The following is a 25,170-nucleotide window of genomic DNA, read 5'->3' as shown; positions in this document are numbered from 1 at the left end:
GGGTGATCAAACTCCCCGCAGGTGCACCACACTTCCTACTTTCAGGCCTCTTTATTTCTCTTCCGCTGCTGAGGGTGACTTCCTTACCTCTGCTTTGGCTCACCCCCCTCTCCAGGCCATGCTCAAATGTCTCATGGCCTCTTGTTCTCCTGCTCAACCCAGACCGGGTCTGCCCCTCTGACTTTCCAAAGCCCTCCATGTCTACAGAATCCGTCTCAGCCTCAACACCAGGCTACAGAATCCATCTCGGCCTCCACACCAGGCTACAGAATCCATCTCGGCCTCCACACCAGGCTACAGAATCCATCTCGGCCTCCACACCAGGCTACAGAATCCATCTCGGCCTCCACACCAGGCTACAGAATCCATCTCGGCCTCCACACCAGGCGTCGGGGTCCTTGTAAGCTGTCCTGGTTCCACCTGGCTGTTCTCCCAGGCCAAGCAGAGCCGACTGAGGCCAGAGGCGGGCACGGGGGTCGGGCACAGATATTGGAAGACAGAGAGGAGCCGGGAGAGAGGTGGGTCTTCTCGGTGAGGGTGCAGAGCTGTGTGTGCCCCCCTGCACAGGAGTGAGCGAGTGTGAGAGGAAGAGAGAGCGCAAACCAGCCCACGAGTCAGAGCCCACAGCAGTGGAAGGCTCCGGGTCGGTGCCCTTGGCAACGATGGGCGTGCGCGCCATCTGCGCTGTCCGCACCATAGCCACTGGCCACATGTGGCTGTGGGCCCTTGCCCTGTGGATGGTGCGACCGAGGAACTCAGTTTTAAACTGTACTTACCAGTAATTCATTTCAGTAGCGACCTGTGGCCAGGGGCTACCGTATTAGGCAGTGCAGCTCTAGGCAAAGGAGTGACCCCACCTCACGACGTGTACACAAATCTACCCGTGTGTGCGTGCACACGTCTGTGCGGGGGCACGTGAGGTGACACCGCGGGTCGGGGCTGTGGTGGTGGCGGTGCCCCGCGGCGTAGCTCAATGCCTGTGTCACATGGTGCGAGGCCAGGATGCGGTTTCAGTGGGTGTGCAGCACACGAGAGGAGGGGGACAAAGGGACCATTGTACCACATTCTCAACTCCAGCCCTCCTTCCCGCTGACATCACAGCTGCCCTAAATACAGGCGTGCAGACCGGCTCCCCAGATCCGCTGTCCCCAGCGTGGTGGCACCGCGCCCGCCATCTCCAGCGCTGCTCCGAGGGACCCACCTTTGCTTCTCCCTGAGGAGATGGGCCACGTTCCTGTGGATGGGTCTTCAGTCAGATCCGGATGGAACAGTCTAGAAAGGAAGGAGGCTTTGTTTGGATTTTGGATTTTTTTCTGCTCTCTCAGAATCCTGGGTCCCCTTTGTGAGGTGAGTCCATCTCCTGGCAGGATTTTTTATGGCTGAAACATGCGGGTTTTCCCTCATTTCCTCCCCCAACTCCTTAACCATCAGCCCCCAGGTGCCTCTAAGACTTGCCTGGACAGGCCCCAATGAGGCTCAGGAAAGGAGAGCTGGGAGAGGGGGCTTCCCACTGGGGTGCGGGAGCCTCGGGGGGGGGGCACGCGGTACGGGGTGGGAGAAAACGCGTGGTGGCTTTCAAAGCCAGGACCCGCGGGAAGAGGCGGCATGGCGGCTGTGTGTGCGGGAGGCTGTGTGGAGGGTGAGTGCGAGGGGTCCAACCCAGCCGTCCCTGCGCGGGTGAGACTGACTCTGACTCTCCGGGTGCCCACCCACCGGTGAGCAAACATGTCTGTGTTCCCAGGGGCCCTACCCCTGTGTGGGTGTGCTGGGAAGGGGTGGGGGTCGGGGGATGTGGAGACAGCTTCCCCACACACGGAGTCGGAAGAGACCCTGAATGCACAGAGAACGCATGGGTCTAGCGTTTGGAATGCGCGCTCGCTGGCGGGACAGTGGGCATAAGAGGGTCTGTCTGTGTAATGAGGGTGAATGGGGGTGGGCAGAGCAGGGAGGAGTGTGGGAAAAATTAGGAAGGGCTGAACGTGGGGGAAGACCACAGTCCTAAAGTCCCAGGGCCAGTGGGTCCCTTGTGCTGGTGAGCGGCTTCGTCTGTGTCCCCCTCCTGGGGTGTGCCCCAGAGGGAACCAAGTGATGCTGAGTGATGTCCACGGACCAGAAGGAGAGATCCTGGAAGAAGGTTGGCCTGTGTCTAGAGGGTAATCGGACTGGTACACACATGGAGATTTCGATGCTTTGCTGAGGACAGACGTGGCAAGGCCCAGAGGGAGGTGAGTTTGGCACACACAGGCGCTGAAGAAAGTGGAGTTTTCTCTGCGTGAGACAGTGAGAGGAAGAGAAAGATGGGATGGAGTGGTGGCCAAAGCACATTTTAGAACAAGAAGGCCACATAATCAAGTTTTAGGTGACTTCACTGCCATGGGGAACCAACCCCCTCCTGCCCCCCAAGGCTTTGGAAAACTGGTGCCTGGGTCTGATGTGAGCGGGTGTTCTGGAGGAAGCAAGGAAGGGGCTGGGTTCTGGGTTTGGCTTGATCTGGAGTGGAGATCAAGGAGGAGCCGTGAATCCCATGCTGCCCTGTTAAAATATAACTCAAGCCTCATAAATGCTCTTAATTTTCCAGGAGCCATAACAAAACTATACAAATAAACAGGTGAATTTAATTTTAATCTTATATTTTATTTAACCCAATATATCCCTTAATGTTCTCATTTTTGTTACATCTTCAGTCCATCTCAATTTGGACTGGCCACATTTCAAGTGCTTGGTGGCCACAGGTGGGCGGCAGCTGTCCTACCAGACAGCATGGCACTGGGCAGCTGATCAGCGCCCAGAAGCATGAGAATCTCAGCCTCCACCCCAAACTCACAGAGAGAGCCCTTCACAGGGCACTGAATAGAAAATGAGCCCACCTAACCTGAACCTTAAGGACAGGGAGACCCCCTGGACCTCTGGTTCTGGGGTGACCGTCTGAGTGCTTCTACATAATGTCTCTGAGCTTGGGAGCTGCCAGGTGCCAAGCACTTGCCGGGTCCCCCTGAATTCTCACAAGGGCCTCAGGCAGTTATGATGAATGTCGATGAGTAAACTAAGTGTCAGAGCTGGAATCTGAGCCCTGCTTAATCTGATCCTAAACCCCAGCAAATGCACCAAAGGTGCTCTCTGTGAAATGGGATGTGTGTGTTTCAAGGATGGAAAAATGTGCATGCAAGGACTGGGCCCAGCTGTAGGCGGTGCCCCGTGTCCCCGGATCTGGCAGAGATCCCCTTCGCCGACTGAGAGGTGGTGAGGAAACATCTAGAGTCAGGCCGCGTGTAGGGGCTCTGTTTAGGGTGAAGGCGGAGGCCACTCTCTGGGCCATGCAGGCAGTGCCAGCTGAGGGAGGGCAGGAGCGAGGGTGGGGCCAGGTGTGAGGTTGAATCTCAGAAAGGGGGGGGGGGGGCGCTGGAGCTAGTTGTCCTCGGCTGTGTGTAGCGGGGAGGGAGTGGCCAACGCTCCGTGGAATCTCACCCCTCGGTGAGTGGAGGGTTTCTGAGTGTGCCGCCAGGGGTGGCCGAGCGTGCCTGCGCGTGTGACCAGGCACGCCTCGGCGTCTTCTGTAGTCACGCCATGCTCCAGCTACTTGTCTGGGCCACTTCCTCCCAGGCCGGCAGCCAGACTCCCGTGTGCTCCTCGGAGCTGAGCAGGGAGGAAGGCGCTGCCAAGGTCCCAGGGCGGAGCGGGGAAGCAGAGGGAAGTGAGGGGCTGGCCTTGAATTCTTCCAGTCCGGCTGGCAGGAGAAGAGGGCAGAGGTCCATGGTGGGAGCGCAGAAGGCAGCCCCCTCCTCAAAGGGGCAGGATTCAAGGAGGAGTCCCCCAGCCCAGACTGTAGGCCGCTTCTCCGAGACTCCAATCTGAGCAGATTCTGTGCAGCTCCTGGTGTTGGCCAGATGAGGGGTCCCCAGGGAAAGGAGGAAATCGTGAGCGAGAAGTCCGAGGCACCTGCTCGCCAGAGTACTTGTGTGTTTGGGGGGGGGGGGTGGCACCCAAAGAACCGTGCAGTCAACACATGTCTATGAGCACACATCGTGTGCCCCTGCCAGCCTCGGCAGATGCTTAGGGGATTGACTAGCTGATGGGCAGGGGTGCCCGGCAGGGATGGGGACCTAGACATGACGATAGAGGCCTCAGCGATGGCTTAGCTCACCCTCTTTGCCCGGCGAGAAGCAACCTCCTGAAGAACTCTGGGCAGCCCCAACTGCACTCCTCCAGAACATCCTTCCAGAGTGCCCACTGTGTGCAGGCCCTGCGCCCCGGGGCGCACGGAACCCCGCTTTCCTGGAGGCAGCAGCTGGACAAGGCGCCGTACAGAGCAGATGGAGCGCAGTGCATGCGCCCCGGAGGCGGGGGCGGGGCCAGGGGACTTTCTGAGGAGAGGTGTGGCCTCCGGGGGTCTGCCATTTGCAGTGAGGAGGTAGTTGTGTGGACTGGGGGGACTCTGGGTTCCTGGCAGCGGGCACAGCAGAGGCCAAGGCCTAACACGAGGGTGTTAGCAAGCAGTGTGGCTGGAGCAGGCGAGCGAGGGGTGGGTGGGGTGCTGAGGCCAGAGAGGCGGACAGGTCCTGTGTGCCCGGGCAGGGTGAAAGCACAGAGGAAGACCCCCTGATCTTTCCTTTTAAAGGGTGGGCCCTGCTGCTCTCCGAGACAAGACTGGCAGGGCAGGGAGCACAGGGGAGGCTGTTGCAGGGGTCCAGGAATGAGATCTGGGCGCAGGACTGGGAAGCTTCAAGAGGAGGCCGTCAGAAGGAGACGGTTTGGGACATGTTTTGACAGTAGGAATTCTGAGGAATGAGAGAAAGGAGAACGGGTCCAAGGACAATTTGGGGGCCCTTGTGACCCCCTTGCCTATCCATTTCTGAACACTGGGACACAGTATTCAGAGACTCAGCCTCCTCAGGAATCCTTGACCAGGAGCCACCAGCGTTAGACTGGAGCTGCCCCGTTTGGTCCACGTAACCCCACCGGCCCAAGCCCGGGCCCCATCTCGGCTGTTATCTCCCATATCCCTGCTCGCCACCCCCAGGCAGGGTGAGGGAGGGAGCAATGACTGAGATTCGGCTCCAGAGCCATGGTGAGTCCCCAGCCTGGTGCGTAGAACTCAAACAGGGACTTAGCAGCTCAGGAACATTGGGCAGATGTCTTGCCCTAGTCTGTGTTCTCTGGGAGTTGCTGCCTGGAGCCGAGGCCTGAGGCCTGGGACAGTCCTTGCTTGTTTGCGCTCCCTCCTTTCCCTGAGGCCCCTCTAGGGTTTGTCAGAGATGAGACTGGGCGGGGCTCCGGGCGGCAGCCTGTTTGGTTGTGGCCACCTGGGGAAACCAAGCTCAGGGTTCTTCCCAGCTCACAGGGAGGCCGCGCCACACGGGCAGCACCTCCACCGTGCCCCGGAGGAGTCCACCAGCAAGTGGGCATTGAGCCTGGGCGGTCAGCGTCCTGCAGCCCAACCCCTCTCTCCATGTCTAGATTGGGCTTTTTCCCTACATGACTAACAAAGGGGGTCTCCCTCCTGGAGACCAGGGCAGGACAGAGCCTGGATCTCCCGCTTCTAGAACCTCTCAGTGCGCCGGCAGACGTGCCAGGTGTGAATCCATACTCTGACACTTGCTCTGTGACCTTAGGTATGTCATTGACTCTCCCTAGGCCTCCGTTTCCTCGTCTGTAAAATGACCAGTAATTCCTCATTGTCAGATTCATGTGAGGACGAAGGCCAGGGCCACATGCAGCAGGTCCCTCTTTCTTCCAGAGAACTTGAGAAAACAAAATGCTAGAGTCCCGGGGGCAGGCTGGCAACCCCCTGGCTCCCCCCGAGGGCGCCCAGAAGGCAGAAAGGGGACTGGGCAGTGAGGATCGGGGGAGGCTGCTAAGAAGAAGGCACTGGCAGCACCAGATGAACAGAGCTGCAAGAATTTATTCCAGGGTCCTGACCCCAGACACCCTCAACCCACGCCACCTCCATCTTTCTGCTTGTTCCAAGCCTGGAGTCCATCGGGCTGGGAGCCGGAATCAGGATATGGCTTTGAGTGGTGGCTGCTCTGCGAGTCAGGGAAAAAGAGGTATGAGGCTAGGGCTGAAGCTGGAACAGCAGAGGGAAGGGAGAATGGGGGGGCTATGAAGTCTAGGCCTTGATTCTCCTGCCTTCCCCCCAGCCTGACATTCTGCCTCTCAATGCTTGGCATCGGGGGCATGCCCCTGGCACTGTGGAGCAAGCCCTCACCTGCTGCCTCAGTATGGGGGGGGCAGGCCTGTGTGCCCTTCCTTTTGACCTCCCCTGTCCCCCACCACCCATCCAGGCCTTGTGACAATAGCCACTTTGTTCCCAGAAATAAGGCTAGCAGTGCCCATTGGGACCCACCTGGGTGGACCCTTAGTGCTGGTCCAGGATGAGAGGCACCTGGGCACTGTCCACTTGGGGGGGCACCTGCTGGCCTGTGCGCACGTTGAACATGGGCAGCGTGGAGCGTGGCCTGGGCACTTCTCGGCTAGCTGCCATCTGTCGCAGCTCCTCTGTGTTCTCATGGATGGTGCAGTGATGGAGCATTTGGATGCTGGGGGCACAAGACCAGTAGGCATCAGCTCTGGGAGTCAGCCCCCCACCTCCAGGGTCCAGCCTGGCTCTGCCGCTGAGCCACCCTACATACAGTCTTCCCTACCTGTTATGTGGGGGGAGACTCACATACATGAGGTGGAGGGGGCACACAGGGAGTTCTATGTTGCCAGCTCAGAGCCAGTGACTGGGGCATGGGCTCTGGGTGCACACAGGCTGGACTGAAAGCTATGTGTCCTTCGCAAGTCGTTTCACCACTCTGTCATTCAGTTTCCTCAGATGTAAAACGGGGCTAATCATAGAGCCTATCTCCCAGGCTTGTTGTGGGATTCAATGAGTGTTTAGATAGGTGCCTGGCATGTGGTAAGAAGCTCCCAAGATGCTAAGAGATGAATAGAGACCCACAGTGGATACAGGGGGTCTTCGGGTGACGACCCAGTTCCATTCCTATGACAGTGACGTAACCCGAATTTTGGTGTAGGTCGAAACACACCCTAGCCTAACACAAATAGAACACTTGCGCTTTTAACAGTCCAATATGGTGTAGGTAAGCGTGCTGGGGGACGCCCACCCCCTCTCTCATATGCATTTCTGAGTATTCTTCCACCACATGCAACCACACTAATTCACCCACATAGTCCGTAAGTACGACACTAACGGTGTAAGCCAAAACACTCACGTCTCAATTTTTTAAAGTTTTTATGGGAGTGAGTGTCGTAAACTCAAAACATCGTATGTCGAGACTGTCATAAGCCAGGGACCCCTGTATATATTCCCAGAGGCGAGCATTTACTGGGCTTTCAGGTGTTTTTGTATTCTGATGACTGTCTAGGGCCCTTCTAGTCCTCAGCTCCTTCCCCTAATACTCTCTCCCACCATTGAACACCCAGTTCTCCTCCCCTCCCCCACCTCTCAGTCCGGCAAATAAATACCCTCCACATTTTCCTACCGCCTAGCTTTTGTCCACACTGTTTCCCCATGTCCTGCCAGGCCTTAACAGTGTCATCGTTAGGCTCCTCAGTCCTGTCGTCCTCTCCCTTTGTACTTTGACCCGCGTCCATCCCACTCTTGTCGGCCCCCAGCATCAACTAGCTCCAGATACCGAGTCTTGTCTCCCTATCTTTCTTTCAAACCAACGCTCCTTGAGGTCTGCCCCAGGCTCCACCCTTGACAGGCCTAAGTGAACTGATGGCCACACCCTTGGGAAGTCCTTCCCGAGCCCTAGATCCAGCTACTCCTCAGAAAGCTCAGCTTCAATCTCATTTGAAATGCTCATGGGTTTGACTTTTGCTATGTAGGGGCAACTGTTAAGTTTATTCTGAGTAGGGTAGCAACATGGTTGAATGTGAATTCTACTGCTTATAGGCTGCGTGCTCTTGTGCAAGTTACTTAACCTCTCTGTGCCGCTATTTCCTCAAATGTACTACTACTGTTGCATGTGTTCAATGAGTTAATACAGGGAAAACACTTAGAATGTCTCCGGGTCAGCATGCAGCAAGTGGAGTTATTATTATAGGGAGCTATTATTATCATTGGTGTTATTGTATTACAGTTAGCCCACTTGGCATCCAGTTCAGGGAGGCCTGATGAACTTGGCCTTCAGTGGAGGGGTGATTCCAATCCATTCTACACAAATCCACCCGCATTTGTGGGTCGCTAGGTCAGACAGACTGCCGAATTTTCATTATAAACAACAAGAATTGGCTTTCTTAAAAGGGGTGGGGTTCCAGGCAGGGTGGGAGCAACACTACCTGCCAATGCAGATCAACCGAGGGAGGACAAGTATCCCCATTTGTGTTCAAGCCTCAGTCAGTGGACACAGACTCCAGCTAAAGCCTGGCAGATGAGACTGTGCGAAGGACTTCCCAGCTTCCTGCTGAATGAGCCACACTCCTAAGCGGGAAGTAGGGCACAGCCTCATCTGGCCGACAGGAGGAGGTGGAGTCACCCTCTAAGGCTAGGGGAGGGTCAAAATGAGCTCTTGAGTCTGGAATTTGGCAAGCGGAGTTGTCCAAAACACAATTTTCCATTCCCAGGCAAGGGGAAGCTGAGGGGGAGAGGGAGCAAGAAGGGTATGGACGCCGAGGGTTGTGAGCCGGAGGGCGGGCGGCAGGTAATGCCCCCATGGGGGCAAGGCTTTAGTTAATGAGTCCCCACCCCAAGCCACGCCCAGCCCCACATCTGGGTCTCATTACTCTGGCAACGCACACAGGTGGAAAATGTTCTGGGTATGTTTTTCCAGGGCAGAAGCAGAAGCCAGAGCTGAGGTGCCTTTCCCCACAGTCCTTCCACACCAGCACTTGGACAGACGAAGGAACGAATGGGTAGGCTTCCTACACACCCACACCCACAGCCACCCACACCCACACACACACACACACACCTATGCGTGCGTGAGCGCGCGCGCAGACACACCATCCACCACCAGCACACAGCCCCTCGAGCCCTGGTCTGGCTCATGGACTGCAGGAGAGGGTTGCTGAGGCTACAGGACTTTCCAACCAGTAAATCTGACAGTGAAAAACAGGCAGCGGAATCACAATTTGTGGATAATGTGAAAAGTGGTAGTCATGGAACAAGAGGGGAAGAAAAGGACTTTGCAGAAATAAATCAACAAAAATCCAAACCAACGGGGACTAATATTGCACATGATATAACTGGTCATTGATTCAAAAGTGGTGGAGGAAGCAGATTATCCTGATGCCGTGAGAGCGACAGAACTGACCCAGGAAAACTGCACACGGTGGACATGCCTGGTCAGAAGGGAGTGCTCACAGTCACAGGAGATACAATTGATCAACTCTGGCTCAGGCCAAGAGAAAATTGAGGAATAAAATCTCCCCTGTAAAGTGACATAGAAAAAAATCACTGATCATCATGGGGGAAAAAATGTATAAAGTAAAAATGAAAACAAGATAAAAAGCTTGTTCATTGCTTTGTATAGAAAGTTGATTGAGGAATTAAATCGACTTAGGTAGATCAAGGAATTATTCTATCCACTCTGGAAATTTATGTCCCATAAAAATTCATAAATGTTAGTATAATTCTGATTCTGAAAATGTTTGTATTTCTCAACCCAGTAGGATGAGATTTGGGGGGTCAAAATGGTGGGTTTAAGGCTGGGGTCTCAGCATACCCAGAAGAGGGCTGGTGCTCACGCACAGACGTGTACACATGTGCAGACACACAGCCCTTCTTGCCAGGGTACCTGATGTGTTAGATGCCCATGCTGTCTGGCATCTGCTGTCCTCCCCTCCCAGGAGGGAACAGTGGGGCCTCTGTGACCCTCACAGGATTCTGGTCACCTCACAATGTCCCCATGAGGTCACTGCAGAGATAACCTTACCACCCCCTGCACCCGAAGCACCAGTCTGCTGAGTCCAGTCGGGGGTGATCATCCTTGGTCCTCCTCCTGGCCACCCAGAGGAAGGTGTGGGCAGAGCCCTAGGAGGAAGTCTCTGAGGGAACAGAAACTGAGACACACTTCACCCACTGAGGGGCAGCCTAGTGGAGATTTCCAGCCGCCATCCTGGAGGTCGTCGGAGCCAGTGCCCCTCCCCCACCCCAGGAAGAGATGCAGAAAGAAGCTTCGATGCCACCCTCATCTGCGCTCTCGGCCTCAAACAGTGCCCTGAGCACAGGCCAGCAGGCAGGTGTGTCAGGAGTCCCTAGCAAGAGCGAGACTGGGGGCCACACCTGCCCCAAAGCCCACAGGAAGCCCAGCATGTCCAAGGTCATCCTAGAGGTTATGGAGGACAAGGGGGTGCGCCACCGGGTGTCCCTGGCCACCCTGAAGAAGGCTCTCACCACCACGGGCTATAACATGACCCGCAATGCCTGGCGCTTAAAGAAAGTTCTCATGGGGCTGGTGGACAAGGGCATGCTCAAGCAGGTGACCAGCAAGGGGACCTCACGCTCCTTCCGATTAGGCAAGAAGCAGGCATCCAAATTCAAGCTCGAGGCCAAACGACGGGGTCAGCAGAAGCAGCGCCAACAGTCTGGGCAACGCAGGTTTCCACTGAGCTCAAAATGCGGACCCAAGCGGCCAATCAAGGGGGCACGCAGGGTGGCCCGATGCCACCGCACTTAATGAGGCAGGCAGGCAAGCGGGCAGAGGCCCGGGCCCGCCACAGGCTCAGAGCAGTGGGAATAAAAGGAGCCTAACTTATTTAACACCTGCCTCCTGCAATCTCTGCGGTTCAAGGGAGTGGGAGAGGAAGGGGTCTGGGGCACGGAAGAGGGCTAAGGCCATGGGTGGGGGGACCTGGGCGAAGTGGAGGTGAGAAAGACTTAGGAAGGACTGGGGAGCTGAAGGCAGCCACCGACACCAGCTTGTCCAACCACACCACCGGTGGGACAACTGAGGCCAGAGGGTCCCGGTAACTGTGTGACAGAACCTGGCGTGGAAGCCAAGCGCCTGACTCACAGTGAAGTGTGTGTGGGTGTGAGTGTGCTGAAATTCTCTCAAATAGCTGCTCCAACCTCTCCCCCCACCGGGGTGGCAGCAGACCCCCCGACCCCGGCCGGGTCCCAGTCCACACTGGACTCTCCCATGGAGATCAAAAAAATCAGGAGGCCAGGCCAGGATAGAAAGGGCTGTCCCTTAGAGGCCAAGAGTGGCCCCGTCATCTCAGAATCAGCTGGCTTGTCTATACTGCTCATAAAGGTTGGAGGGTCCAGCTTGACGGGAGAGGGGGGCTCCCACCCAGCCCCCAGCTTTCCCCTACTCACTCTGAGGTGGCCAGGTCTCTCTTCAGCCTGTGGGAAGGCAGGGGAAAGGATTGATGGTCATTCACAACCCCCTCCCGGTGCCCTGGATAGGGCCCCAGCTGCCTGGTTAGGGCCCCCTCTCCTTTCCTGGCTGAGTACCCCACTCCCTGAGGGAGTTGTGTCTCCACACAGTACAAGTGCCACAAGGAGTTCCACGGTTGAGCACCGGCCACAGTCCCCTCCCTGCCTTCTGTCCCCCACACTCACCGTCCCTCCCGCCGACAGCACATGATGTAGGCCAGCAGGAGGGTGAGCAGGAGGGCCACCAGCAGAGGCACCAGCAGGGTGACCAGTGCGTCGGTCAGGAAGTCTCGGGCTGTGGCCTCAGTGGGTGGGCAGAAGAAAGGATCACGTTCCAGGATCCCATCACCTCGGGTGGGTACCTCATCTGCCGGCTCTGGCACTGACTTGTCCACCTGCTCAAAGAGCCCAAGGCTGACCCAGGAGTAGCTGGCTGGACACAGCAACGCCCCCAGGGGAACAGGGCACAGGTCCTGGGGCGCCCCTACCTGCCACCCTACGCAATCACAAGATGTCCTCCAGCCTATCTCCCCCCACCCCCAGTCCACTCTGGTGACCCAGCAGGACGAGCACTGGACGAGGACCCAGGAGAGAGCAGGACTGTACCATCGTTAGAATACAGCCCTAGGATCTGACTGCCTGGGTTTGAATCCTGACTCAGACAAGTGCTTGGCTGGGATGACTTACCTCTAGGTGAGGTGTTTTAATTTCCTAACCTGTAAAGTAGAAATGTTAATAGTGGTACCTGTCCCTTGGGGTGGTTGTAAGAATAAAACAGATTGAATAGATAGTGCCCAGCACATAGCAGGTGCTCAATAATGTCGAGTAACAGTCTCTGACTGCACTGTTGGTCAGTTCAGAGGAACAGAGTATACTAGGGACCTTAAAGCATCTCTGATTTATAACATGAGAGTGAGACCTATCTGTTCCTTACAACAGGTAAATCTGCTTGATGACGCCTTAGAACCAGGGGTCGGGAACCTTTTTGGCTGAGAGATCCATAAACGCCACATATTTTAAAATGTAATTCTGTGAGAGCCATACAACAACCTCTGTACCTTATGCATTATCCAATAAAAAGTTGGTGTTGTCCCAGAGGATAGATGTGATTGGCTCCAGCCACCCGCACCATGAACATGAGTGGTAGGAAATGATTGGATTGTAATACATGAGAATGTTTTATATTTTTAACGTTATTTTTTTTATTAAAGATTTGTCTGCGAGCCAGACGCAGCCATCAAAAGAGCCACTTCTGGCTCGCGAGCCATAGGTTCCCGACCCCTGCCTTAGAATGAAGCAGACAAAGTTGTCACACAAAGACTCTTGGTGATGAAAGGGTTCTGTAACTGCATTGTGGGAGTGGTTACGTCAGGAGCCAGAGATCCCTGGGTTATGGACTGTGTCGCCCTCTTGTGGTAGAAGGAGGAACGTGTGGGGGGGGGAGGAAGCGGACTGTGACGGGGCCATTCTCCATCCCTACCCCAGAGCCAGGGTCCCTCCTCACCAAGGACACATTGCACCAGTCAACTCGGAAGTGAGGTGCCAAGGTGTCATAGCAGGACAGAAGAGGAGGCTGGCCCTGGGCACAGCGAGCATGGCTGTCAGGAGATGCCACCATCTTCAGGCAGGTGGAGAAGGGTGAGGCAGAGCCCACCTTGATGTATACCCTGGGCCCAGACAGAAGCCACCGTCAGCAAATGGGAGGGCATCACTGAGCACTGGAGATTTGGGGGTTACAGGGCCACCCTGAAATCTGGGGTTATGGTGAGAGTACACAGAGCAGCCTGGTCTTCTGTGGGGCCTTATCCCCCCACAAGAATGTCCTTTAAAGGATGCACCCTTTATGTCCTCATGGGCACAGGAAGCTGGAGTTCAGGATAACAAGGGTTTGGTTGCAGGAAGGACAAGAAGGAGATGGGAAGTAGCCAGAAGTAGACAGTGGAGTGGAGCAGGGAGGTATGGATGGGCCTGGTAAGGCATGTCCAAAAGTTTCCTTCCAAACATCTTTGCCACACTCATATTCTCTGCGTAACTAATCGACTGTAAGGCAATTTGACTGTTTGACAGTTGGGTTGACTCTAGAAGACTTACTGTATTTTGTTAGTTTGGTTTTATTTCTCCATTGACAAAGTTCTCACATTACCCCCATTTTTATGTTAATCCTACCTTTATAATAGTTTACACAGTGCCAAGCAGACATGGTGGTTTGAAAATAGTGGATGATAACGACTACCTGTAGAGCCAGACTGCAAAGGGAGATGTCAGCCAGATTTCACACTCTCCTAGAGAGTGACCGAGTCTCTGTTTGCAAATCTTTCAGTGAGTACAGTTACCCTTCCCACCTGTCAAAACCAAAGGTTTACCAAGCTGCACAAATATAAAAGAGGCAGCCGCTAATTCACAAGTCTTCAAGAGCATTAATGATCAATTCTTTACTTGGAAACTGATACCTTTCTTAATTAAGGAAAACATTTTAGTGGAATAGAAAAAATGTGATGTTAAATAATACTAATCAGCAAACAGAGAGAGAGAGAGAGAAGCATAATGCTATGAACAAAAGACCCCAAAAGCAATGTATTTTCATTTTTTGCAATAGTTTTTTTTTATTTTGTTATTAATTTTTTCATGTTTGATTATGTCCTTTGCAATGTCCCTCTGTTACTTTTCATTCTTTAATCTTTTACGGCAAAATTGCTTCGTGGCTAACTAGTTAGACAGGAAAAATGTTAGCAGCAAAAATGCTTGTGGCAAAGGTGTTTATGGGGAAAGGTGTTTATGTAGTTTCCCTACATAGAACCGTGGAGTACAAAGGTAGGTAAAGCCCCACCTGGAAATCGGGGAGACCCATGTTCTTTGCCTACCACCCAGACAGAAGGCAAACTGCCTCCTCCCTCAGGAAGCCCTCCTTGGTTGCATGCCTACCCTTCCTTGCGGCCCTCGATGGGAAGGGGGACACGGCCCCCACGGTCCAAGGCAGAGGTGATGTTGAGCAGCTGGAGCTCTCCTGACTCCCAGAGCCCCCCCAGGGCTGTGAGGAAGCGGCTGGCGGGTGTGGAGGGCAGCACTTCCTCCACGTCATGACTGCGCACCAGGAACTCAGCCTGGTACGGCAGCAGGGGGCCTGGAAGGGTCCAGTTGGAACCTCAGGCTGCACCCAACCCTGTATATATCCTTCCCAAGCCTCCCCCCACCCCCACCCAAGCTCCTTCTTATATCCCCTCAGACCCCTCCCTTTCTCCCTAACACCCCGTACAGACTCTCAGCGGAGCGGCCAAGAACACAACTCTGGAGGCTTCCCAGGATGCCCTGCTCCCCATTAACTCTCCAAGTTTTTCCTTCCACTCACTCCCTTCCAGGGGAGATCCCCCAAGATTGGCGTCAGTGGGGTGGGGGTAGCGCGGGGTAGGCAGTACCTTCTGGGTCCCCAATCACCAGCACCAGCCAGTGCTGGGTGGTGTCGAAGCTGTCCCGGTTGTACGCTATGACCTGCCGGGGGACAGAAAGAGGGCCGAGGGGTGGTGTTAGGGGAGGGGGGCGCCGCCCCTTGGGCCTGGCAGGGAAGGACTGAGCTACGACCAAGTGATGGAAATGAACGTGAATGAACACCCGCGGGTGACACGGCCCATGGGGGTCCCTGCTGGTACCTCAATGACCTGGCGTCCACGATCTTCTGGTGTGGGGCTGCCATAGAGGAAGCCAGGGTGGTGAGGGCTGCGCTGGGTATAGCGGAGCCACCGAGGCAGGTCGGGGTGTCCCTGGAGGTGGGCGTGGTAGGTGACAGGGACAGCAGGTGGGGCAGCTGGTGGAAGGGAGGAGAGGGGGTTGGAAGCTTGACAGGAGGCTTCACCAGCCCGGGATGGGACCTTCAGCCTACCGCAGTGCCATCAGACCCCTCTCACCGTGCTCAGGAGGGCGCAGGAAGGGGTCGTGGTTCAAGGTGTGCACGAAGATGCGGCCCACAACCGGCTGGAGAGTGGTCTGTGGGGCCTCAGTGCCCCCCGCCCCTGCCAGGAGACCTGTGGGGACCCACCGCCCCCCACAGGTCTCAGCCTCAGTCCAGGACACAGGAGGTACCCCCCTTCCCCACCAGGCCCCTGGTGTCCCTGAGGGACCAGGAGTCGTGTGTGAGAGGAGCTCCTTCGCGGCTCCCAGGAGAGGACAGTGTGGGCCCGACAGTGCCACACACTCCGGTCAGTGGTGAGACCTGGAGCCTAGTCGGGTTTGAATTCAGAGCCCCACTCTTTATTTTAGGCCTTTGTGAGGTCACGGAGGGCAGAGACTGATATTTGGCTGGGAGGGCTGAGGCGTGTGTGTTGGGGGGTAAGGGCACTTGGAAAAGACCCCCATGCTGGATGTCCGGGAATCCGGAGTAGTGGGGGAGAGGCGAGGGGAGCCATGCTGGAAGCCTCACCCACCCCCCACTAACGCAGGGCAACAGGGCCCTCTCGAGAGGCAAATAGGAGCTGACTGAAGGGGAGCAGCCCCCACACCCTCCCAGGGCCAAATTTAGCCTGAGCCTAGAGAGGAGCCGGCTAGTCAGCCCATTAAAGGGCCCAGGACTCTCCAGGCCTGTGCTCTCAGGCCCTCACGGCCCAGACACCCCACCCTCCGAGCCACCAGCCCGCACTTGCCAGGGCGCAGTTCCCAGCCAGGTCCCGGGACCCACCCCACCAGAGCCCTGACCCCACCTAACCCAGAGCCCTCCGGGAAGGAACTTCCTCTGCTTCCTTGTCACCTGGCTAAATCCCACCCCCTGGTCCTGGGCCTCCCCTGAGGAAGTCCCCGACTTGCCGGCAAGGAGAGGAATCCAGATCAGCGCGGCCATGGCTGCCCCAGCCAGCGGGCCTGTGAGTGACAGAGACAGGAGCTGGAGGTGGGAGGTGGGGGAGGTGTCCCGGAGCAGCTGGGCCCGTGTCAGCCAGTGGGGCCACTCCTCCTCACCCAGAGCAGGCACTGAACCTAGAGTGCACACCCTCCTCATACCTCACATGACAAGGTCCCTTCAGTCACGCCCTCCTGGGGGCCAGGGTCTGTTTTCGGCCACCAACCTGACAACCCCAGTCCCTCACTCAAAACCTTAATGGCTCCCATTGCCCCAAGTTCCCTAGCTGCTGAAGGTCTTCAGGCCCTTCCCGTACCTGGCCATCGGCCTGGAATCCCCTCTTCTGTCCCACCACACACACGCGCACGCATGCACACGCACACCCACCCACACAAACACTTCTGCCCGGGTGGGAGTGTCACCTGCTGCATTCCAATCTGATAACCCCCCTCAGTCCGTACACGTTTGCCCAAGCTGTGTCCTCCGCCCGCCGTCCCCTCCCTGCCTTCGTCCATCAGGCAAACTTCCACTCACCTTTCAAGACACCGCTCCGGCATCCTCTCCTCCCTGAACCTCCCTGTCCTCCCCGAGGCCTAGCAGAGCGGCCCTTAGCCCCTGTGACGGCCCAACTACACAGCTTCTGAGCGTGAACTAGGCAGGATCTTATCTTTGGATCTCTGGACCTAGTCCAGGTCCTGGCAACCGGCAAGAGTAGGGAGCTAGGTGACAGCTTCTTCCACAGCACACCAGGGTGCTTGAGCACCTGCTCTCGTCTCCAGACTGAGCACCTTCAACGGTACCCCAGGTCTGAGACGAGAGAGATGCCTGGGCCAGGCTCAGAGGACCAGCCAGGAAGCTATGGGGAGGAAGGGCCCAGGCTCAGAGGCCTGTTGCCTGGACATGGGTCTACCTTGGTCGCTTACTGGAGTGTGGCCTGGAAAGAGTCAGCTGCCCTCTTAAGCTTTGTCTCCACAATGACAAACTGGCAAGAACAGCGCTTGCTTCTTGGTGTCCTTGTGAGGAATCCACAAAATCGTGAATTCAGCACATGGTAACGGAGCGCCTACTATGTGGCGAGCACTGAGGGTGCAGAGGTGAGCAGACTCCTGGCCGTGTGGGGCTCACATGCTGCTGGGTAATGACAGGTAACCCCTGCCCGGTGCATGCTGAAGGTTTGACATATCTGTATGTAGCATAACTCATTCCATCTCACAACAGTCCCACGAGGCAAGTATTATTATTGTCCCCGTTTACAGATGAGAAAACCGAGGCACACGGAGTGTATAATTTCCCGAAGGCCACACTACTGACCATCTGAGTCCATGTAAAGCACTCAGCCCAGTCCTGACTCCATCCATGGCACCCCTTCCCCTTCCTTCTGCATCTGCCAGAGGACCTTCGTGCAGGTGTGGAGGGGTACCCTTCCTTCTGGGGCTTCCCTCTTAGAGCAAGCAGAGGGGCATGCTCCCCAGATGCCCTGGGAAGGAGGCAGGGGAGCATCCCTCTTGGCCTTGAGACAAAGGGTTTTGCCACCTCGGCGCCATAACCAACCACCCCAGGGAAGGATACCTGGGGCCTGCCCTGAGTAGAGCCTGAAGAGGCAGGTGTTGGCCTGTAGGTCGGGTTGCCTAGTGAGCAGGTCACTTAGTCATTGTCCCTTTCTCTCTCTTCCCACCTGACCATCCCACCCAACCTTGGAGAGCCAGCAAACTCCGGAGTCAGCACCCATTCAGGCTCTCAGGCAGGGTGGCGTCTGTTCCAGAGCCACCTGGTCACTCTCGGAGATGGAGGGTGAGAAGAAGGAAGCTCTGAGGCAGAGGGAGAGGCACAGGGCTCGGGGGGAGTGGGCAGAGGTTCCAGAGCCACCTGGTCACTCTCGGAGATGGAGGGTGAGAAGAAGGAAGTTCTGAGGCAGAGGGAGAGGCACAGGGCTCGGGGGGAGCGGGCAGAGGTGCCAGCGACAGCCTGGCCAGCTGCCCAGGCCTCAGCCCCTTAGCAGCACCATGTGACTCCCTCCCTCCCCCTGGCTATTTTTGGAGCCACCCACTCATACCCTCAGCTGTCTTAAGGTGGCAGTGCCCGAACCCAGTGCCATCAGGCCGGGAGAAGCCAGCCTTCTTTAATGATCCTTCTCTCTTTCTGAAAACTAGGGGAACCAGGGACTGTACCAGGAACCAGCCGGAAGTCCCTTGAAAGTCCCCTCTGGCCCACCAGGGGACCTCCCCACCTCAGAGCCCTCTGGATGCACCCTGCTGCTATACCACTCAGCACCTTCTATTCATTGTGTTTGGCAGGTAGGGGGAAGGGTCACAGCGTCTTTGAACCTACTTTAGAAATTTTCAAATAAAACAAATAAGCAGAATAATATAATGAGCCCCCATATATCCATCATCCAGCTTCAATAATCATCAACTAATGGCTAATCCGGCCTTATCTATACCCCTCCCAATTTTGCCCTCCTATATAATTGCCTCATATAATTGTCAGTATATCTGTATGTATATTTGGAAGAGAATTTTTTTTAAACATAATCACAATTATTATGCCTAATCATATGACTAGACCATAAAGTTAATAATTCCTTAATATTGATTTATAGAATTCAAATTTACAATTTCTTATAAATGTCTGCTTTTTTAAAACCAATTTGTCTTCTTCGCTTTTCTTTCTTTTTTTCTTTTACAATGTATTTGTTTAAATCAGCATTTAGATAAGGTGCGCACATTGCAACTGATTGGCGTGCCTCTTTTAAATCTCTTTAAATTTATAGGTTCCTGTTCTCTCTCTCTCTCACTCTCTTTCCTTTAGGGAACCAAGTTACTTGATGTATAATTTTGCATAGTCTGGGTTTTCTGATTGGTGTTCTTTCACATGTTCCTCTGACCTCCAAACTTCTTGTAAATTGTATTTCTTATACATTGTGATTTTTCATAAATTGTAATTAGGTCAAGAGTCCTGATCAAGTGCAGGTTTCATTTTCTTTGGCAAGACTGCTTCATAGGTGGTAAGCTGCTCGTTCTACCCAGAGGCACAGCCATTGACCTTAGTGCCTCATCCATCTGCTCATTTTTGTTTTTTGTTTGTTTGTTTTTAACGGTGACATTCAAATTCAATCACTCTTTTCTTTATTAGCTGGAATAATTCTAGACAGAAAAACTGCCCCTCACTCACTCTTTGGTCATTGAGTGATACACAGTTCATATAGGAAAGACAGGATTAATGCTTGACTCTTCCTGTATTTACTAAAAGTAATGAGTTGATTCCCTAGCCTCCTCTAAATTGTAACTAATTAGCTTTTGTAAGTTAGTAGTATAATTATGATTTTATGGCTTTAAATATATTGGATTGTTTCAATCCACTCCGACTAGTGTCTCTCCTGGTGCTAATTTCCCCGATCTTGAACTCCCGGTTTGGTCCTCACCAGTTGGAGCACCCACATGGGGTCAGGTCTCAGCCTCTCAGCCTCGCTCAGCCTTGTCCCCACAAGCCCAGCCCTGCCCTCCGCTAGTTGGGTCTCTCTGCTACTTTGCCATCCGCATCTGTCTCCCCAGCTTTCTGCTGGATTTGGCCCTTCAGTATCTTAGTTTAACCTCTCTGGTTCTTTGTACCTGTCTCTCCCCATCTCAGTGAATGTTTGCTGAGTGAATGAATGAATGCTTGACTGAATGAATGCATCTTCTCCTCAGCTCTGTCTCCTCTTACTTCCTTCGCTATAAACCTGTCTCTAGATTTCTTAGGATCATATTTTCTTCGTCTGTATCTAAAACGGGAGATTATATGTTATCGTGAGGGACAAAGGAAAGGGATTCTCGTCATTGTGAAATGATTGTCGCATCTGCTTCCTAGACTCCACCCACAATCTTTCTCCTCCGGCCTCATCGCCGCCCCCAGCTCAACAACAAAGGGTGCGATCCGCCAGCTCGCCACGAGAGGGCGCGATCGCCGGCTCCAGCCCGGACCTGCGCCTGCGCAGAATTGGGACCGAGCGGAGGAAGTTGCGGGGAAAAGCGGGGTAGCCACGAATTGCCCCGCCAGGGTTTGTGGTTGCGCGTGAAACGTGCTCGCTGAGCGCCGCGACTAGAGGGAGCGACGGAGGAGGGGACCCGCGCCTCCAGCTGTGTACCTCGTCCTCTCCTTCCGGGTCCAGAGGATGTTCTTCCAAACGGGGAGAAGAACCCACATGAAGACACAATGTCCTCTTTCCACCGTCTGTATCAACCCTCCGACTTCCAAGGACATTTCTGTATTTCCCCACTCACCACCCCCACCCACGACATTTGAGGGCACCAGCCCGAGGACCTAAGGGTACTCAGAATCTATCTTTCTTGTTAGTGGACTTCGGCCCTGAAGGGGTCCTTGAGCCCGGTGGTCGCCCAAAGCCATCAGTTATGAGTCTGAGAATAACGGAGACCATCCCCAGCCAAACTTTTTAGTTTACAGGGAAGAGGAGGGTCTGTTGGAGGCCCCCCAGCACAGTAGTCTGTACTGTTAGTCTGTGGAGGTGAGGTCCAGAGTCCTTGCCACTGAGACGTTCCCTCTCTGTAAAGAGGAGGAAATAAGGGTCGATGAGATCATGGAAGCAAGGGTGCTTTGTAGACTGTAAAGCTCTGGAGAAAGTAAGGGGTCTTTTATTTATTTATAACTGACAGTGCAAGACAAGAGCTCCCAGGCCCAGCCCACTGGTACAGCCTAAGAGCTAGGAGAAGTCAGATTTAGAAGCCACTACTCAGTAATAGAAGGATTAGGGAAATAAAAGAAACAAAATCTCTGACATCTTTTGCAGATGGTATGATTATTTATATAGAAAAGCCAAGAAAGATTAACATCTCGGTACAAATAAAATACAAAATTCAAGTGTTGCTGTACATGAATAATAATTTATTTGAAACAATATTTTTTTAAAAGAAATCATTCACAATAAAATTAAAATTATATGGAACCTAGAGAAAAACTTAGAAAAGACATTTAAAGATATTTGTGGAGAAACTATAGGCTATAAACACTGTAAGCTATAAAAGGAATAAACTGGGCCTGACTTGTGGTGGTGCAGTGAATTGAGCGTCCACCTGGAACAAATTGGGCCCAGGTTGAAAACCTGAGGTCACTGAGTAGAGTGCAGCCTCATGGACTTGTGTGGGAGTTTGCTGGCTGGAGCACGGGATTGCCAATTTGAGCATGGGTCCCCAGCTTGAAAACAGGATCATTGATATGACCCCAAGGTTGCTGGCCTGAAACCCAAGGTCGTTGGCTTGAGTCCAAGGTTGCTGGCTTGAAGCCCAAGGTCACTGGCTTGGGTCCAAGGGCACTGGCTTGAGCAAGGGGTCACTGCCTCTTCTGGAGCCCCGTGGTTAAGGCACATATGAGAAGCAATCAATGAACAACTAAAGTGACACAACTATGAATGATGTTTCTCATTTCTCTCCCTCTCTCTTTCTTGAAGAAAATAAAAATCTATCAATTTAATACAAGTCTAGCCTGACCTGTGGTGGCGCAGTGGATAAAGCGTCGACCTAGAAATGCTGAGGTCGCCGGTTCAAAACCCTGGGCTTGCCTGGTCAAGGCACATATGGGAGTTGATGCTTCCTGCTCCTCCCCCCTTCTCTCTCTCTCTCTCCTTTCTAAAATGAATAAAAAAAAAAAAAATACAAGTCTAATAAATATTCCAAGAGAATTTTTCAGTGAATGAGGCAAACTGATTCTAAAACTCATATGGAAGAGAAAGGACCAGGGAGAGACTAGACAATTCTAAAAAAGAATACATTTTTAACAGATACCAAGACTTAGTCGAGCCTGACCAGGCAGTGGCGCAGTGGATAGAGCGTCGGACGGGGATGCAGAGGACACAGGTTCGAGACCCTGAGGTCCCAAGCTTAAGCACAGGCTCATCTGGTTTGAGCAAAGCTCACCAGCTTGGACCCAAGGTCACTGGATCCAGCAAGGGGTTACTCGGTCTGCTGAAGGCCCGCGGTCAAGGCACATATGAGAAAGCAATCAATGAACAACTAAGGTGTCACAACGAAAAACTAATGATTGATGCCTCTCATCTCTCTCTGTGCCTGTCTGTCTGTCCCTGTCTATCCCTCTCTCTGACTCTCTCTCTGTCTCTTTAAAAAAAAAAAATTATTCGAAAGTGATAGTAAATAAAACAATGTGGTATCGGTGCAGGGCTAGACAAAGAAATCAATAGAATAGAGTTCTTAGCGTATACAGGAATTTGATTTATGATGGCAGGGGCATTGCAATTCAGTGAGAAAGAATAAACTATTCAATAAAAGGTGTTGTGACATTTGGCTTTTCATATAAAACATCTTCACACCATCCATAAAGATTAACTCCAGATGGATTAAAGACCAAAAAGTGAGAAATAAAACTTTAAAATAATTAGAAGGAAATGTAGGAGATCTTGGTAAGAAATGATTTATTACATGAGAAACAAACTCACAGAAGATCAATCAATTTTACTACATTACCAAAAAAAAGCATTCTGCTATGAAAATGACATTATAAACAAAGTTTAAAAACATCAACAGCCTCGGTGACAATGTTAGAAGCACATAAAACAGGTAAATGTTCGTATCGAGGATATAAAGACCTCCTACAAAAAAGAAAATAAGGAAAGCACAGACCTTTTGAGTGGCACCCTAACTGCATTCTTTCTGCTCTTCCTTGCTAATAAAACCATGGTGTGATTCAGGAATCAGGGGCTAGGTTTTGTGGGAGGCTGGGACTGCCTCAACCCCATCAGGTGACTAGTGGTGATTGGTCTAAATAACATGATAAATAATTAACATGATTATTCAGTTCTTCTAACCGATGATTGGTTTAGGACATGAACACAATTCTGTCCATCAAGAATGAAAGAGAGATATTCTGCTGGGCCTCTAGGAAAGAGACACTAAGAGAGCATTCACTTTCTTCTGCCTGTAGATATTTCTGTCCTAAGAGACACTCAGAGCTGAGCCCATTCTCTTGGACCATGAAGGGGCCAATCTAAGAGGCAAGCCCACAGAGGAGGAGGATAAAACAGAAAGAATGAAAGAACCTGGTCCTTGGGGTCACAGGTTGAGCCTCTGAATTAACCTACCGTTCTTTTTGAATTAACCAACCAACTTTTTGTTATGTGAGATAGGAAAATTCCTTTTTTATTTAAGTCACATCTAGTTAGGCTTTCTGTAACTTATAGCAAAAGCTGCGATAGATAGCCAAGGCTACAGACACAAGCAATTTGCCTAGAGGAAACGCAGATGGCCAATGAGCATGATAAGATGTTTGACCTCATAGGCAGGAAATGCAGATTCAAATGAGATACCACTTCACACCCCTCGGGTTGGCAAAAATAAAGTCTAACAAGAGCAGATGTTGGCAAAAATGCAGTCAGGCAAGATGTCTCGAACAAATGCTGGTGATGAGCGCATAAATTGGTTTGGTCGCTGCAGAGAGCAATTTCGCACTCAAGTTGAAAGTGTGCCTGCCCTACACTCTGGCTTTCTGCTCCCAGGTATGGTTCAGACAAGTGCAGGGATGGCTTATAATAACAAAACGGAGAAACAACTCAAATCCTTGTCGGTAAAGGAAGTGACAAATTGAGGTGTATTCATATAATGAAATAATAAACAGAAGTTGAAATGAAGGGACCAAAGCCATACGTGTTCAACGTGGCTCCGTTGTGAAAAGCATCAAGTGAAAAAAAAAGATACAAAGGATACACACAGTATGATGGTCGATATATTTAGTTTAATAGTAAAGAAAACATTACTGATGTTGCTTTATATGTACTTAAATATGTAGGGAAATATGAAATTATGGCTAGACTTAAGAAGGAAGGAAATTATGGCACACGATACAACATGGATGAACCCTGAAGATATACTAAGTGAAGTCAGCCAGATACAAAAGGATACATATTGTACGATTCTACTTATACGGGGTACCTAGAAGAGTCAAATTCATAGAGCCCGGAAGCAGAATGGTGGTCCCCAGGGGCTGGGCGGCAGGGGGTAGAGGGGGGGAGTTTTCATCTTTCCCAGGGGGAGTCAACCTTTTTACACCTACCGCCCACTTTTGTATCCCTGTTAGTAGTCAAATTTTCTAACTGCCCACCGGTTCCACAGTAATGGTGATTTATAAAGTAGGGAAGTAACTTTACTTTATAAAATTTATAAAGCAGAGTTACAGCAAGTTAAAGCATATAGTAATAATTACTTACCAAGTACTTTATGTCGGATTTTTGCTAAGTTTGGCAGAATAAATCTTTTTTTTTTTTTTTTTTGTATTTTTCTGAAGCTGGAAACGGGGAGAGACAGTCAGACAGACTCCCGCATGCACCCGACCGGGATCCACCCGGCACGCCCACCAGGGGCGACGCTCTGCCCACCAGGGGGCGATGCTCTGCCCCTCCAGGGCGTCCAACCAGAGCCACTCTAGCGCCTGGGGCAGAGGCCAAGGAGCCATCCCCAGCGCCCGGGCCATCTTTGCTCCAATGGAGCCTCAGCTGCGAGAGGGGAAGAGAGAGACAGAGAGGAAGGAGGGGGCGTGGAGAAGCAGATGGGCGCTTCTCTTATGTGCCCTGGCCGGGAATCGAACCCGGGTCCCCCACATGCCAGGCTGACGCTCTACCGCTCTACCGCTGAGCCAACCGGCCAGGGCCAGAATAAATCTTTATAAAACAACTTACTATAGTTAAATCTATCTTTTTATTTATACTTTGGTTGCTCCAAAGTATAAATAAAAAGCTGGAACTTCCACTAGTGGGTGGTAGGGACCAGGTTGACTACCACTGAACAGAGTCTCATTTGAGAAGATGAAAGAAGTTCTGGAGATGGATGGTGGTGATGGTTGCACAATAATGTGAATGTACTTAATGCCACTGAAGTGTACACTTTAAATGGTGAAAATAGTAAATGTTATGTTATGTATATTTTACAATTAATAATAATAAGTTTGAAAGTATGGGCTCTAGCCCGACCTGCTTGATACTGTGGATGAAGCTAGAACGCTGAAAATCTTCACCTTTTCAGAACCC

At 52.7% G+C, this 25,170-nt stretch overlaps 2 protein-coding genes across 7 annotated transcripts; one reads left to right on the top strand and one right to left on the bottom strand.

Moving 5' to 3' along the window:
• The first annotated feature begins 1,138 nt into the window (after window positions 1–1,138).
• On the top strand, window positions 1,139–21,280 carry LOC136327096 (histone H1.9-like). Of its 3 annotated transcripts, XR_010729556.1 has the most exons (3): window positions 1,139–1,347; window positions 18,299–18,442; window positions 19,995–21,280. XR_010729556.1 is itself a non-coding variant. In XM_066263921.1 (2 exons), exon 2 carries the CDS (start codon window positions 10,110–10,112, stop codon window positions 10,623–10,625), a length of 516 nt encoding a protein of 171 aa, XP_066120018.1. In that variant the 5' UTR covers window positions 1,139–1,347; window positions 8,778–10,109; the 3' UTR covers window positions 10,626–10,648. The 3 variants fall into 3 exon arrangements, 2 of the variants coding, with proteins under 2 accessions (XP_066120018.1, XP_066120019.1); XM_066263921.1 differs by lacking the exons at window positions 18,299–18,442; window positions 19,995–21,280 and adding an exon at window positions 8,778–10,648; XM_066263922.1 differs by lacking the exons at window positions 1,139–1,347; window positions 18,299–18,442; window positions 19,995–21,280 and adding exons at window positions 2,052–2,225; window positions 8,778–10,648.
• On the bottom strand, window positions 4,707–16,242 carry SGCA (sarcoglycan alpha). 4 transcript variants are annotated; one of them, XM_066263920.1, is made up of 10 exons: window positions 16,118–16,242; window positions 15,226–15,342; window positions 14,971–15,125; window positions 14,740–14,812; window positions 14,249–14,447; window positions 12,831–12,993; window positions 11,513–11,721; window positions 11,267–11,293; window positions 6,344–6,536; window positions 4,707–4,775 (listed from the first exon to the last, which is right to left on the bottom strand). In XM_066263920.1, exons 1-9 carry the CDS (start codon window positions 16,149–16,151, stop codon window positions 6,356–6,358), a joined length of 1,158 nt encoding a protein of 385 aa, XP_066120017.1. In that variant the 5' UTR covers window positions 16,152–16,242; the 3' UTR covers window positions 4,707–4,775; window positions 6,344–6,355. The 4 variants fall into 4 exon arrangements, with proteins under 4 accessions (XP_066120017.1, XP_066120014.1, XP_066120013.1 ...); XM_066263917.1 differs by lacking the exon at window positions 4,707–4,775 and adding an exon at window positions 5,880–6,064; XM_066263916.1 differs by lacking the exon at window positions 4,707–4,775 and adding an exon at window positions 5,880–6,023.
• Window positions 21,281–25,170: the final 3,890 nt, after the last annotated feature.

Source organism: Saccopteryx bilineata, chromosome 2 (assembly GCF_036850765.1).
Source record: "Saccopteryx bilineata isolate mSacBil1 chromosome 2, mSacBil1_pri_phased_curated, whole genome shotgun sequence".
Taxonomy (NCBI): Eukaryota; Metazoa; Chordata; class Mammalia; order Chiroptera; family Emballonuridae; genus Saccopteryx; species Saccopteryx bilineata.
Note: the sequence above shows the minus strand (reverse complement) of the source record. Positions and strands in the feature narration are given on the sequence as shown.

Bases quoted from the DNA above. Each gene is read 5' to 3' on its own strand.
- LOC136327096 (XM_066263921.1), top strand. From the start codon at position 10,110: ATGCAGAAAGAAGCTTCGATGCCACCCTCATCTGCGCTCTCGGCCTCA.
- SGCA (XM_066263920.1), bottom strand. From the start codon at position 16,151: ATGGCCGCGCTGATCTGGATTCCTCTCCTTGCCG. The intron at 14,448-14,739 runs GTACTGCCTACC...GGACCCTTCCAG, and splicing joins GGTGATTGGGGACCCAGAAG to GCCCCCTGCTGCCGTACCAG. The intron at 6,537-11,266 runs GTGAGTAGGGGA...TTGTGCCCCCAG, and splicing joins AGAGACCTGGCCACCTCAGA to CATCCAAATGCTCCATCACT.